Source organism: Ahaetulla prasina, chromosome 1 (assembly GCF_028640845.1).
Source record: "Ahaetulla prasina isolate Xishuangbanna chromosome 1, ASM2864084v1, whole genome shotgun sequence".
NCBI lineage: Eukaryota > Metazoa > Chordata > Lepidosauria > Squamata > Colubridae > Ahaetulla > Ahaetulla prasina.
In genome coordinates, this window is record NC_080539.1 from 11,130,066 (window position 1) to 11,148,833 (window position 18,768).

Consider the following 18,768-nt stretch of genomic DNA (forward strand, 5'->3'; position numbering starts at 1 on the left):
TGCCTTCCCACAATAAGTGAATCTCCTTACAAAGCACTTTTTCTTCTATGCTAGTATTTTTATGTTTGGAGGACAAAAAAAAAATTATCATACATTGTTACTACTTAAAGGGAACCATTTTTCCTGATGCAAAAGTACAGGTAATCCTTGACTTAATGACCACAACTGAGGCCAGAATTTCTGTTCTTAAGTGAGGCAGTTAAGTGACTCATGCCCAAATGTATATCCTTTTTGCATGGTGGTTAAGCGAATTGCTGCAGTCGTTAAGGGAACCATGCAGTCGTTAAGTGAATCGAGCTTTTCCCCATTGACTTTGCTTGCCAGAAGCCAGATGGGATGGTCACAAAGGGTGATCACATGATCCCAGAACACTACAACTATTGTTAATACATGCTGATGGCCAAGCACTCAAAATTTTGACGATATGACCGTCGGGCTGTTGCTGGGAAGTCTGGTACTAACGTAACGTTTTTCAGTGCCGTTGTGAACTTAGAATGGTCACTAAACGAACGGTTGTTAAGTCAGGGACTAGCTGTATAAACTTGCAAAGATAAGTTTGTTGAAGCCACTTTCTGGGAAATCTTAGTGTTGCTTTCCAGGATGTTGCAAAAGAATAGAATTTAGGTCAGGATTACAGTATTAGCTATGCTTCTCTTTTACTCAAACCTGCATTAATTTGGAATGATTGTCCCATGTTATTAGACTACCTGTAGGTACTAAGATTTCTGCTGGTACAGAAAGGGACTGTTGGGGCAACTTTACATTGTAACCTTCATAAAGTTCTACTGCAGATGAACTCCTTTGAAATTCAAGGGCTTTTCAAACCGGGTTGAGGCAAATCTGAAATGACTGCAATATATTATCTAGGTGCAATCATTAAGCAGCTTAACATGAAACATTGCATAAAAGTTTGTCCCAGCAGGGGATGATGTAAATAATTGGATTTACAAGCTGATCTTCAGCCAAACACACTTAAAGACTGATAAAATGTGGGGGGAAAAGTTGCTTAATTCGAATGAATCAGAATCAGAAGAGCTGGACGGGACCTTGGAGGTCTTCTAGTCCAGCCCCTTGCTTAAGCAAGAGATTCTGTCCAGTTTCTTCTTAAAAACCTCCAGTGATGAAGCACCCACATCTGAAGGCAAGCTGTTCCAACTGGTTAATTGTTCTGTCAGGAAATATCTCCTTAATTCCAGTTTGCTTCTCTCCTTGATTAGTTTCCATCCGTTGTGTCTTGTCCTGCCTTCAGGTGCTTTGGAAAATAAATTGACCCCCCACTTTTTGGAGCATATGCATGAAGACAAATTCCTTGTGTGTCCAATCACACTTGGCCAATAAAAAAATTCTATTCTATTCTTTGTGGCAGCCCCTCAAATACTGGAATACTGCTATTATGTCCCCTCTAGTCTTTTTTTTCCCCTCTAGACTGGCCATACCCAAATCCTACAACCATTCTTCATATGTTTTTGTCTCCAGGCCTTTAATCATCTTAGTTGCTCTTCTCTGCATTTTTTTCCAAAGTTTCAACGTCTTTTTTGTAATGTGGTGATCAAAATTGGATGCAGTATGCCAGGTGTGGCTTTACCAAGGCTTTATAAAGCAGTACTAATACTTGTGTGATTTTGATTCTATGCCTCTGTTTATACAACCTTCTATTGTGGCAAACTTCTTTCAAATAGTCCTCACTTTACAACCATTTATTTAGTGACCATTTGAAGTTACCCGGCACTGAAAAAAGTCACTTACGTGATCAAAATGTCCTTCTTATTTTAAATCTGGGACATCGTTTGAATAGCCAAATCTGTATTTTACTGGAAATAAATACATGGTCAGAAAAAAAAATTCAACTTTGCAGATGGCCTAAAGCGCATTTGGGGGGCTAAATAGCATACCAGAAAATATATCTGTACTCATTTACCTTCCTGCATGGGCAAGCTTCAGCCATGGCAGCCACTTTGTGAAAGTGCCCACAAGTTATCCTTCTCCAAGTTTTTTTTTTTAATGCCCAGTTCACCCACAGGATTGAAGGGGGGAAAATCCAGGAAAAAAAGTGTTGTTGTTGTTGTTGTTAATTGCGAAGTCATATCCGACCCATCGCGACCCCATGGACAACATTCCTCCAGGCCTTCCTGTCCTCTACCATCCTCTGGAGTCCATTTAAACTCATGCCGACTGCTTCAGTGACTCCATCCAGCCACCTCGTTCTCTGTCGTCCCTTTCTTCGTTTGCCCTCAATCTTTCCCAGCATTAGGCTCTTCTCCAGTGAGTCCTTCTTTCTCATTAGGTGGCCAAAGTATTTCAGTTTCATCTTCAGGATCTGGCCTTCTAAAGAGCAGTCAGGGTTGATCTCCTCTAGGACTGACTTGTTTGTTTGCCTTGCAGTCCAAGGGACTCGCAGGAGTCTTCTCCAGCACCAGAGTTCAAAGGCCTCCATTCTTTGGCGCTCAGCCTTTCTTATGGTCCAACCTTCACAGCCATACATTGCAATTGGGAAAACCATAGCTTTGACTATATGCACTTTTGTTGGCAGGGTGATGTCTCTACTTTTTAGTACTGTCTAGATTTGCCATAGCTTTCCTCCCCAAGAGCAAGCGTCTTTTAATTTCTTGGCTTCATTTTTGCCATGCCTTTCTAAATTCTCATCTCTAGGCTGGAATACAAAAAGAATTAACCTCAAGTGAATCTTTTTGGATGCATTCAACTTGTAGTCCTCAATGGAACTGCATCCACATGGAGGGAAGTATGCAGTGGAGTACCCCAAGGCTCTGTTTTAGGCCCAGTACTCTTCAACATCTTCATCAATGACTTGGACGAGGGGATAGATGGGGAACTCATCAAATTTGCAGATGACACCAAGCTGGCAGGAATAGCCAACACTCCGGAAGATAGGCTCAAGTTACAGAAGGATCTTGACACACTTGAACATTGGGCGCTAATCTAACAAAATGAAATTCAAGGGTGAAAAAAGTACGGTTCTACATTTAGGCAAGAAAAACCAATGCACAGGTACAGTATAGGTGGTACTTCGTTCAATAGTAGTAACTGTGAGAGAGATCTTGGAGTCCTGGTGGACAATCACTTAAATATGAGCTAACAGTGTGCTGCAGCTGCCCCAAAAGTCAACGCAGTTCTGGGCTGCATTAACAGAATCAAGATCATGTGAAGTGTTAATACCACTTTATAATGCCTTGGTAAGGCCACACTTGGAATACTGCATCCAGTTTTGGTCATCACGATGTAAAAAAGATGTTGAGACTTTAGAAGAGTGCAGAGAAGAGCAACAAAGAGGATTAGGGGTCTGGAGATTAAAACGTACAGAAAGTGTAGGAACTGGGTACATCTAGTTTAATGAAAAGGACTAGGGGTGACATCATAGCAGTGTTCCAATATCTCAGGGGCTGCCATAAAGAAGAGGGGGGGGGGGTCAACCTATCCTCCAAAGCACCTGAAGGCAGGACAAGAAGCAATGAATGGAAACTAATCAAGGAGAGAAGCAACCTAGAACTAAGAAGCAATTTCCCGACAGATTTTATTGATGTAACCTTGTAATAAAAATAGACCTAGTACTCTTTCCTGACAGTGAGAACAATAAACCAATGGAACAACTTGCCTCCAGAAGTCGTGGGTGCGCCAACACTGGAAGTTGTTAAGAAGAGATTGGACAATCATTTGTCTGAAATGGTATAGGGTTTCCTGCCTGAGCAAGGGGTTGGACTAGAAGACCTCCAAGGCCTCTTCCAACTCTTGTTATTCTATTATTTGCTTGATACAGGGAGTCCTCCTGGATTTACTCAACCATAAATGGATGCTTTGGGGGTTTCAAGCTTTTTGTCCAGCTCAGAAATCAGCAGGCTATTGAATTCGCTAGCAGTGTAAAAGATTTATAGCAGGGTGTAAAACTTTTATTACAGACGCTGTAAACAGCAATTGCAATTTACAAAAAAAGTTGCTGTGAGCTACAGACTTTAATATCCAGCATCAAGGAGAACTCTAATCTATGCAGCTATAAAATAGAGCCCAGTGCAGAGTTTCAGGCAGAGTAGCAAAACTTTGTAAATCAAGGGTGTATCATTTGAGTCTTGGTTGTCCACATGATCTTTAACAAAATGCATTAGATTACTTGCCTAGGAGTGTTCCTAAGGTAAAGGTAAAGGTTCCCCTCGCACATACATGCTAGTCGTTGCCGACTCTAAGGGGTGGTGCTCATCTCCGTTTCGAAGCCGAAGAGCCAGCGCTGTCCGAAGACGTCTCCGTGGTCATGTGGCCGGCATGACTCAATGCCAAAGGCGCACAGAACGCTGTTCTCTTCCCACCAAAGGTGGTCCATTTTTTTCTACTTGCATTTTTACATGCTTTCGAAACTGCTAGGTTGGCAGAAGCTGGGACAAGTAACGGGAGCTCACCCCGTTACACAGCAGCACTAGGGATTCGAACCGCCGAGCTGCCGACCTTTTGATCGACAAGCTCAACCTCCTAGCCCCTGAGCCACCGCATCCCTAGGAGTGTTCCTAATCAGTGCCAATTCTATGTTGGTAGATTACCTTTCGGTAAGGAACAATAAAACAGGGTGTGGTGCAAGTATTCAGTGGCACGGGAGCCACAAGCAGGTCAACTGGTCCAGAATGCGTTAGTGTGAACAGTAAATGCAGTTTCTTTCCAGGTGCAATTCAAGGTGCTGGTCATCACCCTTAAAGCCCTACATGGCATAGTGCCAGTTTATTGGTAGGACCATCTTTCCCTAAAGACATTTACCTGTCCTCCCAGGTCAGAAAGATGCCCGCGCTCTTAGTCCCTTCCCCCAGATTGTCATCTAATAGGAGTTGGAAATGAGAGGTCTTTTATATAAGTCTTTGTAGCTTGCTTGAAATGAAGGGTCCTTGTTGCTCTCTGAGTTTGGTTGTTTTCTTGCAGATGATTCATTACCCAGTGAACTGATGTTACCTACAGTTGGGAATGAAAGATCTGCAAGAAAACAACCAAGAGCACCAACGACCCTTCATTTGAACCCTGAGCTACAAATAGCAATAGCACTTAAGACTTATATACCGCTTCGTAGTGCTTTATAGTCTTCTCTAAGCGGTTTACGGAATCAGCATATGGCCCCCAGCAATCTCATTTTACTAACCTCAGAAAAATGGAACACCGAGTCAACCTTGTGCCTGTCAGAGCAGAATTACAGGTAGTCCTTGTCTTACGACCACAACTGAGCCCAACATTTCTGTTGTTAAGTGAGTTTTCCCCCTTTTACGACCTTTCGTGCCACCGTTAAATGAATCATTGCAGTTCATATAAGTTAGTAGCCTGGTTGCTAAGTGAACCTGGCTTCCCCATTGACTTTGCTTGTCAGGTTGCAAAAGGTGGTCACATGACCTTGGGACATAGCAGCTGTCATATATACGAACCACTTGTCAAGAATTTTGATCACATGATCATGGGGAAGCTGCAAATGGTTTTGTCTCTTTTTTAGTGCCGTTGTAACTTCGAAAGATCGCTAAGTGAACTGTTGTAAGTCGAGGACTACTTGTACTGAATTCTAAGCCAGTGGTCTCCAACCTTGGCAACTTTAAGACTTGTGGATTTCAACTCCCAGAAGCAAAGCTGGCTGAGGAATTCTGGGAGTTGAAGTCCACAAGTCTTAAAGTTGCCAAGGTTGGAGACCACTGTTCTAAGCACTATAGCTCTAAATATTCTCTTTTATTTTACTCTAACCTCCTAAATTTCTTCTCCTTCTGTGAAGCTTTGAAGACCTGGCTCTTCCCCTCAAGCCCGGAGATAACATTGGATGACTACACAAGAGAAGTTTAACTTGGCACCACATTTTTGTTGTTTTTAATGCTTTCATCAGTCCGTTTGTATCATTATAATTTCTGTAGCAATAGATTATCCATTGCCGGCTTGCTGGGTCTGTCGCAACTTCGCCAGAGCCCCTTTAGGCAGGTCATTTCAAGGTGACTCAGAATGGCCTTCGTGGCTCCTTTAACCATCCTGCAGGGTAAGGCCACGCCATAGCTTCACCCACGCCTAGCAAACCCTTACTTTGTCCTGTTGCCACCTCTCACAACGTGGATGAAGGGTCGGACTTTGAGAGGTCAAAGACACACTATAACAGCATCAAGTAACAATCACTGAATCTGCCAGTAAAGAAAAAAAACACAATTCTGTTATCTCCCTCAACGCCCAAAGCCGTAAAAGACAAAATAAAGAAGAATGATTTCGTCTGTTTAATTTTAATATGATTTTATATGCTGTTTTAACTTTTGACTGGGAGCTTCCCAGAGTTGATTAGTAGACAGTCAGCCCTATAAATGCTTTCTTTTAAATAAATAAGTTCTAGGGAATGTTGTTAAATCTGTCTTCCGCTACCTCTGAATGATGAATACTAAATCAAGGGAGTTAGAAACATTACGGAGATTTTATATAATAGAAAGTGAGTTGTTCAAGGAACTTTGCTGACAGCCTTGAAATCAGGGTTGTTTGCCACAATCACTGCATCAGATGCCAAATTCCATCTGGTTGTTAGCAGCCATTGGTTTCTGCTCTGATGAAGTCTTAGCTAGCTCGTAAATCCTTCCTTTTTGCAGTGTATAAAGCAGGAATTTTTCCTTGGTTAAAAAACACCAATTAACCATTTCCAATAAAGTTGGAACCAGCCGTTTCAAGCGCAAAACGTTTCGAATTCAGAACAGAGTGGACAGACAAAACAATTTTGAGTTCAAATTGTTTTGAGTTCAAAACATTTGGCATACTACTAGGGTTTGCCAGAATTAAGATGGGTTTTGTCTAAGTGAGCACAAAATAATCCTTTTTACTTGTGTAGAAGAAATGGGGTTTTTCTCTCCCTCTCTCTTTCACACACACATACAACAGCAGAGTTACTGTAGGCCATGCAACGAAAGCTCAGCAACACCGTATTCTGGACTAACAAAAGAAAACATTGTTTTAGATTTAGAACATGAAGGAAAAAATGAGACACAACAACATGGCATTATGAGCTTAATACTTTTTTAAAAAATCAACACATGTGGAAATGCATCTTTCATCAGAAGAGCCTCATACAAAAAGTTGTTTTCCAACATTAAAGGAAGGAAATAATCATTCAAATTTAAATTAGGTTGACAGATACTCAGAACTAGAAATACCTCCCATTACAAACTGCGTATTCAGGAGTAAGATGTAATTTTAACAGCTTTGTATCTTCCCTTTAAAAAGGCCATAATCTGGTCTGATTAAAATTGTATTATTCTATTTTTCTTTCAATCATTTAATCCAGTTAAATTATTGGAATTAATTAAGGACAAGTCTTATGAAAAGGCTATGACGTATGAAGGCCACTGAGGGAGAATCAAAGGAACTTCCGCTTTTAAGAGGTCAAAAGCTGGATGTGTTTTTTTTCCTCAGCTATTTTAATATTTTCTTCAAGTGGGAGGAGGTTTGAGGGGGGGTTTGCCCATTTTGGAAATTGCTGAGTTCTTTCTCTAAACAAAATAACTGTTAACTGCTGAAAAACAAAATGCAAATTAAAAAAAACACAAATTTACACCATCCCCATTTTAACACGATACAATCTAGTTTTTCCTACTGAAGCAGACCAAACATCTGTTAAGGAGATAAAACTTTTCATCATCTGTATCAACATTTAATCACTTTTAACATTTCATCTTATTTATTTTTTTGCAGCCCCAGATATCAAGGTAGCTCTAGGCAGTTTACACACCATAATCATAGGAAAGGGACAAAAACAGATAAAAAAATCATAATCACAGTATTGTAAAAGTTTTAGCATTCCCCTTAACTTTCGATTGACACAGAAATGTGTCAGGGATTGATTTTTTTAGAAAGAAATAATGCTGTACAATATACAAACATTTCGCACCTTTTTTTTTCTGGTCAGTTTTTTTTTTTTTATAGAAGAAAGAATTAGGGTTCAGTTCTTTACAACTGTTTGCTCAAGATATGAATTTTGCATTAAGAACATCAAATGTAAATCATATCATAAAACCATAATGTAGAAATGAAAAAAAAATCTTTTTTTTTTCATTTCTACAGTATGTTCTGCCTCTAGATATTAATTCATATTGCAACAATATAGGATTGAAACTTGAAAGGCTACATCAGCAATAGCAATGATTGCTCTTGATGTAGCAATACATTATTTTTTCAAGTAATAGGTATATTCAGGTAGCCCTTGACTTACAGCTGTTTGCTTAGTGACTGTTCAAAGTTCTAAAGTTGCCCCAACTGGTAGTCATGACTGTATTTCGGTTGCTCAACAACTGGCCCATTTAATTAAATAAATTAAATAAATTTAAAGCTGTTTGCAGTGCCCCATGGTCACGTGTTTTGCCGGAAACTGTTTTTTACTTCTGGTTTCCAGCAACCGGCCCATTTGCTACAATGCGAACATTGGGCTCACTTAACAACTCCGGAGGAATACTTGTATACACAGAAAAGAAGGCAAAATATGCAGCCTGTATAACAAAGAACTTTTTTGTTAGTTACACTTTTCTTCTGAAATGCCAAATGGCTGCTTAAGTTCATGGATTTTTAGCACTTAACAGATGCTTTTATAAATAGGGGGAAAGAATAAATATATGTCGTCTCCTATTACAGAAGTAGTCTATTTGACCTGTTTCTAGGTAAGAAGCAAACAAAAAAAGAAAGAAAGACTCTTGCTTCATTGGGCTAATTGAAGTATTTTGTTTTTAACTGGTGCCAGGCAGGTGTGACTGAGGCATTATAGACCAACTCTTAACAAAATCTTATGATCTCAAGCTTTCACTAAGTCAATATATAAATAAAGTCACTAAGTCGGTAAAACCTTGAATAAACCTGTAAAGTAAAATGACTGATCTAATGATGGGTGCCTGATGATGGGGCCGTCAATCTAGTTTCCACTACAAAACCCATCTCCTTCCTAACTACAAAGATACATCATGTAGACATATGTACAATGCACTCGAGTTTAGGGTTCCAGGTAGCTTACAAATAATAACTATGCAATGGCATTTTGATTGGCTGAATTGACCCAATATTGCCACAGGAAGTTAGTTAACTCATTAACTGTTACTTAGTTAAATTTATTGGCTGCCCAACTCAAGAACTTTCATGTTCTTTAAAGCGGTCTTTGTATTAAAAAGCATCCTTTAAGCTTCAATCCCTACATCAGGGGTGCCCAAAGTTGGCAATTTTAAGACTTGTGGACTTCAACTCCCAGAATTCTGGGAGTTTGGACACCCCTGCCCTACATAGTATTAAAAATACCCTTGGATTTCTGGATGACTCTGATTATTATCGATCTGAATCACTTCCGATCTCCTGCTTAATGTCGCTATCTCCTCCAGCATTGTCCTCCTCTTCGCTTTCTTTATCCCAGTCCTTCATTGAGGCTCCCATCATGTAATCGTCTCGCAATATACTCCATGCTGGAGCGTCTTCAGATTTCGGTTTATTCTGAGAATTTAGAGATGGAAAGTAGAGGAAAATTCAGCATATAACAACTAAAACAGAAAAGTGGATGTAGGACGGTACAGGTAGTCCCCGACTTACGACTACAATTGAGTCCAAAATTAGTAAGCATCCGAATTTAAAAGCATGCGACCATGGGGATGCCGCAACGGTTGTTAAGTATGGGAAATGGTTATAAGTCACTTTTTTCAGTGCTGTTGTAACTTCGAATTGTCACTAAATGAACTGTTTTAAGTCAAGGTCTGCCTGTATACTGTACAAGCCAGAAAGAAGGCTGAGAAAATATCTACAGATTCCTCACATCCTGAACATCAACTTTTCACTTCTCCCCTCAGAATGCCTCCACAGAGCACTGCATGCCAAAACAACCAGACACAGGGAGAGTTTTCCCTCCATGCCATCACTCTGCTAAACACCTAATTCCCACAGCACTGTCTTATGCCTCAAGGTATTTACCCATATAGTAAGGATGTATTGCTATTATCCTTCTCGTCTTTCCTATTGCTTTCTCTTATTGCTACCTTATAATTTATCACTTGTTGTTTGTATCTTTATGATTGTATCTTATGATTTACAATCTTTGACTTATCGCTTTGTTGCTATGTACACTGCGAGCTTACCCACCGGAGACAAATTCCTCGTGTGTCCAATCATACTTGGCGAATAAAGAATATTTCTATTCCTTTCAAATCCATGTACAGCAGGGGTGTCAAACTTGATTTCATTGAGGGCTACATCAGGGTTGTGTTTGACCTCGGAGGGCCGTGGTAGCCTGGCTATTAGGGGCGTGACATGGGACTTGTGCCAGGGGACCTGTGATGACCAAATGCTAAGGAACGAACTAACTTCCTTCCTTCCCTTTTTTTCTTTCCCGGTTCATTCTTTCTTCTTCCTTCTCCTCTTTCCTTATTTTTCCTTCCTTGCTCTCTTCCTATCTTTCCTTCTTCTTGTCTTTCCTCTTTCCCTTTCTCCTTTCCTGTCTCTTCTTGCATGCTCAAATGCAAAAGGGGAAACATTTCTTCTTTTATTTTGTTTTTAGTTTGTTTTGATAGCCCTCTATCAAAAATGGAGGCCGGGAGTCCTTGTGCATCCCACCGCACCCTGTTTTCAGCCTGCATGTCCTCCTGCAGCCCTTTGCCAGTGAAAACGGAGCACAGGGGTCGCACTCGCCCCCCGAGTTCAGTTTTTGCTGGCAGAGGCACTGTGGGCCGGTCCTTTGCTGTTCCTAGGCCGGCCCCAGGGACCAGATCTAAGCAGCTCGTGGGCCAGGGCCGGGCCAGGGCCTTGTGTTTGACACTCCTGAGGTACAGAGTGTCTTTGACTTAGAATCACTTGTTTAGCGACTGTTCAAAATTATGACAGCACCGAAAAAAGTGAGTGAACATCCCTTACCTGACGGCTGTTTGATGACTTTCTAGCAGAGTTTTGTTCCATTTCTTTTCCATCCATTCCTCGGAGGACGCTGATGAAGTCTCTTTTGGAAACCGAGGAGATCAATTTTGCTCGCTTCCTCTCAGAACTGCCTGCTTCTTTTATCTTCTCATCCACGTTTGTTTGGTGCTTCCGGACCGCGTTGAATAACTGAACTACACCCCTGGAAATTAAAAGGAATCATTAGGCAGCTAGGTTTAATGACAGAAGCAATGTTTGTGGTCCCTCTCGACACAGCCTCAACAAGGAACCCTAATTATAGGTAGTCTTCCAATTTACGGCCACAATTGGGCCCAGAATTCCCATTGCTAAGCAAAGCATTTAAGGGAGTCATGCCAATTTTAGGGTCCTTTTTTCTTTTCTTTTTCCTAGAATTGTTAAGAGAATCCAGCTCCCCCCTGCAATTGACTCTGCTTGTCAGAAGCCAGCTGGGAAGGTCGCAAATTGAGATCCCAACGATCCCGGCAAGTGTTGTATATTTATGCCAGTTGCCAAATGCTGAATTTTGACCATGTAACCATGGTGATGCTGAGGCGGTTCTAAGTGTGAGTGCCAATGGTAAGTAATTTTTTTTCAGTGCTATTGTAACTTTGAATAATCATCAAACCAGTGGCTGTCGAGGACTAACTGTAGGGTTAAGATATCAGAAATATTTTTTTTCAATTACCAGGATTATTCAATAGTCAAAGAAATCCAGCTGGGTTATTTGATACATTACAATCTAGTTCTAAACTATATTTTATGGTTTTTAATAAGACTTCTGAACACTTTGGCTGATATTTTACGAGACAGTCCCATATACTGGTGGTCCTCGACTTACAACAGTTCATTTAGTGACCGTTCAAAGTTACATCAACACTGAAAAAAAGTGACTTGTGACCATTTTTCACACTTATAACCGCTGCAGCATCCCCATGTTCCCATGTTCCAAATTTGGATGCTTGGCAATTGGTTCATATTTACGAACATATTCGCCATGTCCCAGGGTCATGTGATCCCCTTTTGTGACCTTCTGACAAGCCAAGTCAATGGGGAAGCCAGATTCACTTTACAACTGCGTTACTAACTTAACACCTTCAGTGATTCACTTAACAACTCTGGCAAGAAATGTCATAAAATGGGGCAAAACTCACTTAACAAATGTCTCTCTTAGCAACAAAAATTTTGGGCTCCATAGTGGTCGTAAGTCGAGGTCTATCTATACAAATCATTCAAGTCACTCCAATCAGCCAAGAATTTGATTTGATCAAAAGAAGTTCATCTTGCAAAAGCTTTTTGGTTTGCTTTGCTGTACTGGTTAAGACACCAGGCTAGAAATCAGGCAACTGGGAGTTCTAATCCCACCTTAGGGCATGAAAGCCAGCTTGGTGACTTTGGGCCAATCATCAGAAGACTGAATTTTAATCCCGCCTTAGGCATGTAGGCCAGCAGATGACTTTGGGACAGTCACCAGGAGCCTGCGAGTTCAAGTCCCACCTTAGGGATGAAAGTCAGTGACTTCGGGCCAGTCCCCCTGTCACAGACCAACCCACCTCACAGGGGTGGTGTTGTGGGGAAAGTAGGAGGAAGAAGGAATACAAGTAGTCCTCAACTTACAACAGTTCATTTAGTGACTGTTCGAAGTTACAACGGCAACGGAAAAAAGTGACTTGTGAGTTTTTCACACGTACGACCTTTGCAGCATCCCCAGGGTCACATGATCAAAATTCAGACTTTTGACAATTGATTCATATTTACGACAGTTGCAGTGTCCTGGGGTCACGTGATCACCTTTTGTGACCTTCTGGCGAGCAAAGTCAATGGGGAGCCAGGTCCACTTAACAACCAGGTTACTAACTGCAGCGACTCACTTAACAACAGTGGCAAGAAAGGCCATAAAATGGGGCAAAACTCATATTTCCAAAGAACAAACCTTCACTTTTACCTGGTGGCAATCCTCTGAAGGTTTCTCTCAACTTCTCTGTCTTTGACAACATCTGGCTTCACTCGGCACATCATTTCCCATTCCCGCTTTTTATTCAGCTGGATGACAAGCACAGGGGAGAAATTAGTCATTTAATAGAAAGGACTGAAGGAAGAATCAATCCTTTCTAGCTGATGGTTATGAAGTGAAAATGCCCTCCAAACTGTAATCTGCTACAGGAGCTCAGCCAGCTTTGAATTCTGGGAGCTGAAGTCCACAAGTCTTAAAGTTGCCAAGGTTGGAGACCCCTGATCCAGACTCACCTAGAGTTGGACAACCTCTAAATTTTGTAACATAAAAACAGAATTAAAACATTCGTTTTATAGATTTAACAACAGATTATTTACATTTATTTTTAATCCAATTTATATGGCTGCCCATGGATCCAAGAAACCCTAGACAGTTGGGTCGTTAACAATAGATAACTTACAAAAATTAGGGTTTTGTCGTATAGGGAATCCTCGACTTAACAACCATCCATTTAGTGACTATTCAGAGTTGCAATGCCGCTGAAAAAAAGTGACTTACAGTGACCATCACAGCATCCCGATGGTCATGTGATCAAAATTTGGGCCGTTGGCAACCAACATGTATTTAGGATGGCTGCACCATGTCAGGTCATGTGATCATCATTTGCAATCTTCCTAGCCAGCTTCTGACAAGCAAAATCAACGGGGGAAATCTGGATTTGCTTAACGACGGTGTGATTAACACGTTCTGTGATTCGCTTAACAACGATGGCAAAAAAATAATAATCAGGGGGAAGTCACTTAACAACCACCTCACTTAGCAATGGAAATTCTGGTCTCAATTGTGATCCTATGTTGAGCATAACCTGTATCTCAGCCACTGCACACCTCTTGAATGTAGCAGTGATATACAACTGCTTTCCCTACCTTCTTCCTCTGCTCCAATCTCTCTTGCTTTTCTTTTTTTCGTTCTACGTCCCGCTCCTTGTTTTTCAACAGGATTGTGGGCTTATTACTAGAAATCTTTTTGTTAAGCACTTTGGCCATGGCTTCAGCCCATCCAGCATTTCCTGTTTCTTTGGATTCCTCTTCATCTTTAACTCTGGTATCTGGAGTCTTAGGGGTATCATCATCACCCTGCTCTCCATCATCACTTGAAAAGCTATCTTCTGGAACCCCTGAACTCCACTCGGATCCTAAAAGAAACAGAATATCTTTGTTACTTGCATCATATCCATAACCAAAATACTTTTATCTATATTTCTGCAACCCAACAAGACAGACACAGACTTCAGAGGATTATTAGAATTGCAGAAAAAACAATGGCTACCAACCCGCCTTCCACTGAGGACCTGTATACTGTGAAAATATTTACGGACCCCTCACATCCTGGACATAAACTGTTTCAACTCCTACCCTCAAAACGATGCTACAGAGCACTGCACACCAGAACAACTAGACACAAGAATAGTTTCTTCCTGAACACCATCATTCTGCTAAACAAATAATTCCCTCAACACTGTCAAACCAGTTACTAAATCTGCACTAATCTTCTCATCGTTCCTATCACCCATTCCTCCCACCTATGACTGTAAGACTGTAACCGTTGCTTGTATCCTTACGATTGATAGTTTCCTGATTATTTGTACCCTATGACTATCATTAAGTGTTGTACCTTATGATTCTTGACAAATGTATCTTTTCTTTTATGTACACTGAGAGCATATGCACCAAAGACAAATTCCTTGTGTGTCCAATCACACTTGGCCAATAAAAAATTCTATTCTATTCTATTCTATTCTAATTATAATTCTAATCATAATTCTATTCTATTCTATTTTTACTTAATTCAATTCAGTTTTTTTAAACTAATAGCCCACAAGAACAAGAGGAGCTTGTATCATTTCAAGGAAATGATGAGAATGTGTGTTTTGTACAACTAAGATGATTTCTGGCAGGGCCAAGATGGCGTAGTGCAATCCATCTACATCTGCTTGATCTCACAGAGGGCTTTGATACTATTGATCATTATATCTTTTTGAACTGTGTCTAAGGATTAGGAGCACAGAGCACTGTTTTGTAAGCTGGCAAAGAAGTGAAAGAAGGGTGTATACTCTCTCTTTATTTATTTAAGCCTGAATATTCAGTATATTAAGGGTAGTTGGACTGAAAGAAGATACGGTTTTAAAATTGAAGGAAAAAACATCAACAATCTGTACTATCCTAATGTGGCTACTTGATAGCCAAAACATGGAAATTTTTTCTCCTAAAATCAAAGATAAAGACAACCAATCTAATGACAAAGGTACAACAATCAGGATTGACAATGAAGAGGTATATATCTTCTTTTAGGATTACCCATTAACAGTAAAGAAAAAGCAATCAATAAATATGCAATGGATATTTATGCAATAGCATTTGTTAGGAGCAGCCACGAAGGCCTTGTAAAAATATTCAGATGCTGTGATATCTACAAAGATCACAATAGTACAAGCAACACTAAGAAAGTGAATGTCAGATCCCAAAGAAGCAGGATAGAGCAGAGGATGACCAGCAGCCAGGAGGATGGACTGAGTTACAATGGCTATAAGTGAACAGTTACAACACCTGAAGGATCAAGTTGAAAACAGATCCTCCAGGGGAAATTTATTTACGTGGTCACGAGGGCTCTACATCAGCATAATCAATCTCTCAATTTCACTACCTTATGAGGAAATGTCATCAGTGTAAAGTTTAGAGGGGAAACAACTGCCCAAGGAGCTGCTGATCCAGTTCTACAGAGGAATTATTGAGTCTGTCATTTGCACCTCTATAACTGTCTGGTTTGGTTCTGCAATCCAACAAGAAAGACACAGACTTCAGAGGATAATTAGAACTGCACAAAAATCAATGGCTACCAACCTGCCTTCCATTGAAGACCTGTATACTGCACGAGTCAAAAAGAGGGCTGCGAAAATATTTACAGACCCCTCGCATCCTGGACATAAAACTGTTTCAACTCCTACCCTCAAAACGACACTACAGAGCACTGCACACCAGAACAACTAGACACAAGAACAGTTTTTTCCCCAACACCATCACTCTGCTAAACAAATAATTCCCTCAACACTGTCAAATTATTTACTAAATCTGCACTACTATTAATCTTCTCATTGTTCCCATCACCCATCTCTTTCCACTTATGACTATATGACTGTAACTTTGTTGCTGGCAATCTTTATGATTTATATTGATATATTTGACCATCAGTTGTGTTGTAAATGTTGTACCTTGATGAACATATCTTTTCTTTTATGTACAATGAGAGCATATGTACCAAGACAAATTCCTTGTTTGTCCAATCACACTTGGCCAATAAAAAAATATATCCTATTCTATTCTATTTAATATCGTGAGGTCCTTGGTGCTCTTTGAGCTTGGTTGTTGTTTTTTTGCAGAGGTTTCATTGCTAGGTAACATTGCTAGTACCGATGTTACTTATTAGCTAGTTGAACATATGTTGTGCACTAATAAAGATCTGAACAGAAAACATCTGCAAGTAAACAGCCAAGCTCAGAGAGTACCAAGGACCCTACAGTTCAACCCTGAGGTACAATTATTATTTTCTAGTAGTGGCAATTAATATCGAGCAAAGAAATAAATCAATCCAAGAAAATGAGGGGTCCTTGGTGCTCTCTGAGCTGGCTTGTTTTCTTTTTTTAAAATATTATGAGTATCTACCACTGGTGATGTTACCTAGTTTGGGTAATGCAAGAAACTAAGCAAGCTCACAGAGCACCAAGGACCCCTCACCATGTGGGGGGCTGAGACATGGAAAAGCAACAGATACCAGATCTAATGAGCCGGGAAAGAAGGCGATATTAATCAGACATCCCCACCCTATAGAGTCCCCTTTATCCTACACTTCCCGTTATAAATACAGACGATTTGTCCGTTTTAAGCAGAAAATCCCTTTTGCTTTCTCCACAAATGCCGCCGCCTTTTCTCCCATCGGCCATCCATTAGCCGGCTAGCCGGCTAACCAATTGCAAATCCCGTCCCAGGCTTTACCACTCTCGTTTTCTTCCAACTCAGCGCTGGGAACTTTCGCCGCCCCACGTGGATCTACGGCAGCAGCCGCCATCTTGCTGGTCCCTGCCCCTTAAGCGATCCGGGGAAAACACGCAGCCGTCACAAAAGTTCCGGGCGGGACTATTTCTAGAGACCGGAAGTGGGGTGGGGCGGGATTTTTACCTGTTGCAGGCATATAATCGTTTAATTCTGATGGGATTAATATTAATAAATTTAATAGCCCATCGTTTAATTCTGATGGGAGGAACGTAATAGCGATTGGAAGTGATCTGCTGCTGGCAATTAAGGATGACGGGGGGAACCGGGGTTTTTTCAGCACAATGTAGTGTGCCTCCTCTAGAGTCGCTTTGGACAGCGAGATGGGGGAAGGAAGGAAGGAAGGAAGGAGAAAGGGAAGGAGGGAGGGAAAAGGGAGCGGATAGAAAGGAAGGAGAATAAGAGGGAATGGGAAGGGAGGGAGGTAGAAAAGAAGGAGAATAAGGGAGGGAGGGAGGGAATGGGAAGGAAGGAAGGAGGGGGAAAGGAAGAGAAGGGAGGGGATAGAAAAAAAGAATAAGGGAGAAAATGAGAAGGGAGTGGGTAGAAAGAATAAGGAAGGGTGGGAATAGGAAGGAAGGAAGGGGTAGAAAGGAAGAAGAATAAGGAAAAGTGGGAATGGGAAGGAAGGGAGGGGTAGAAAGAAAGGATAAGGGAGAAAATGGGAAGGGGTAGAAAGAATAAAGGAGGGAATAGGAAAGAACGAGTAGAAAGGAAAGAGAATAAGGAAAAGGGAATGGGAAGGAAGGGAAGGGAGGGGGTTGAAAGAAAGAATAAGGGAGAAAATGGGAAGGGGTAGAAAGAATAAGGGAGGGAATAGGAAAGAACGGGTAGAAAGGAAGGAGAATAAGGAAAAGAGGGGAAGGGAGGGGAGGAGTTGAAAGAAAGAATAAGGGAGAAAATGGGAAGGAAGGAGGAATAGGAAGGAAGGAAGGGGTAGAAAGGAAGAAGAATAAGGAAAAGTGGAAATGGGAAGGAAGGGAGGGGTAGAAAGAAAGAATAAGGGAGAAAATGGGAAGGGGTAGAAAGAATAAAGGAGGGAATAGGAAAGAACGAGTAGAAAGGAAAGAGAATAAGGAAAGGGAATGGGAAGGAAGGAAGGAGGTTGAAAGAAAGAATAAGGAGAAAATGGGAAGGGTAGAAAGAATAAGGAGGAATAGGAAAGAACGGGTAGAAAGGAAGGAGAATAAGGAAAAGAGGGGAAGGGAGGGGAGGAGTTGAAAGAAAGAATAAGGGAGAAAATGGGAAGGAAGGGAGTGGGTAGAAAGAATAAGGAAGGGAGGGAATGAGAAGGAAGGGGAAAGGAAAGAAGGGGTAGAAAGGAAGGAGAATAAGGAAAAGCGGGAATGGGAAGGAAAGGAGGGGCTAGAAAGAAAGAATAAGGGAGAAAATGGGAAGGGAGGGGGTAGAAAGAATAAGAGAGGAAATAGGAAGGAAGGGGTAGAAAAGGCGAATAAGGAAAAGAGGGAATGGGAAGGAAGGGAAGGGGCAGAAAGAAAGGATAATAAGAGAGGGAATGGGGAGGAAGGGAGGGGGTAGAAAGGAGAATAAGGAAAAGTGGGAATGGGAAGGAATGAAAGGAAAGAGTACAAGGAGAGAGGGGAGGGAAGAGAAACAAAGAAATGGGAGGGGGGAGGAAGGAGCCTGCAAGAAAGCAATTCTCGATCAATGCAAGCAATGGAGTAAGAAGCTCCTCCTTGTAAAGCAGAATTGGGCAGGTCTACTGGGATTTCATTCTGAATAAGTGGACTCAATGGGTGACTTACAATGCAAGGTTGCGGGCCAGACTCTGAATGGAGCTTCCCAAAATAGTGTTTCCCAACCTCAGAAACT

General features: G+C 41.1%; 1 protein-coding gene across 2 annotated transcripts; it reads right to left on the bottom strand.

Annotated features, from left to right (window-relative positions):
- Positions 1 to 5,776: 5,776 nt before the first annotated feature.
- RRP15 (ribosomal RNA processing 15 homolog) lies at positions 5,777 to 16,991 on the bottom strand. 2 transcript variants are annotated; one of them, XR_009152819.1, is made up of 6 exons: positions 16,879 to 16,991; positions 13,756 to 14,024; positions 12,821 to 12,918; positions 10,858 to 11,059; positions 6,810 to 9,450; positions 5,787 to 6,131 (listed from the first exon to the last, which is right to left on the bottom strand). XR_009152819.1 is itself a non-coding variant. In XM_058164174.1 (5 exons), the coding sequence occupies exons 1-5, from the start codon at positions 16,949 to 16,951 to the stop codon at positions 9,289 to 9,291; spliced, it is 804 nt and encodes a 267-aa protein (XP_058020157.1). In that variant the 5' UTR covers positions 16,952 to 16,991; the 3' UTR covers positions 5,777 to 9,288. The 2 variants fall into 2 exon arrangements, 1 of the variants encoding a protein (XP_058020157.1); XM_058164174.1 differs by having other exon boundaries at positions 5,777 to 9,450.
- Positions 16,992 to 18,768: the final 1,777 nt, after the last annotated feature.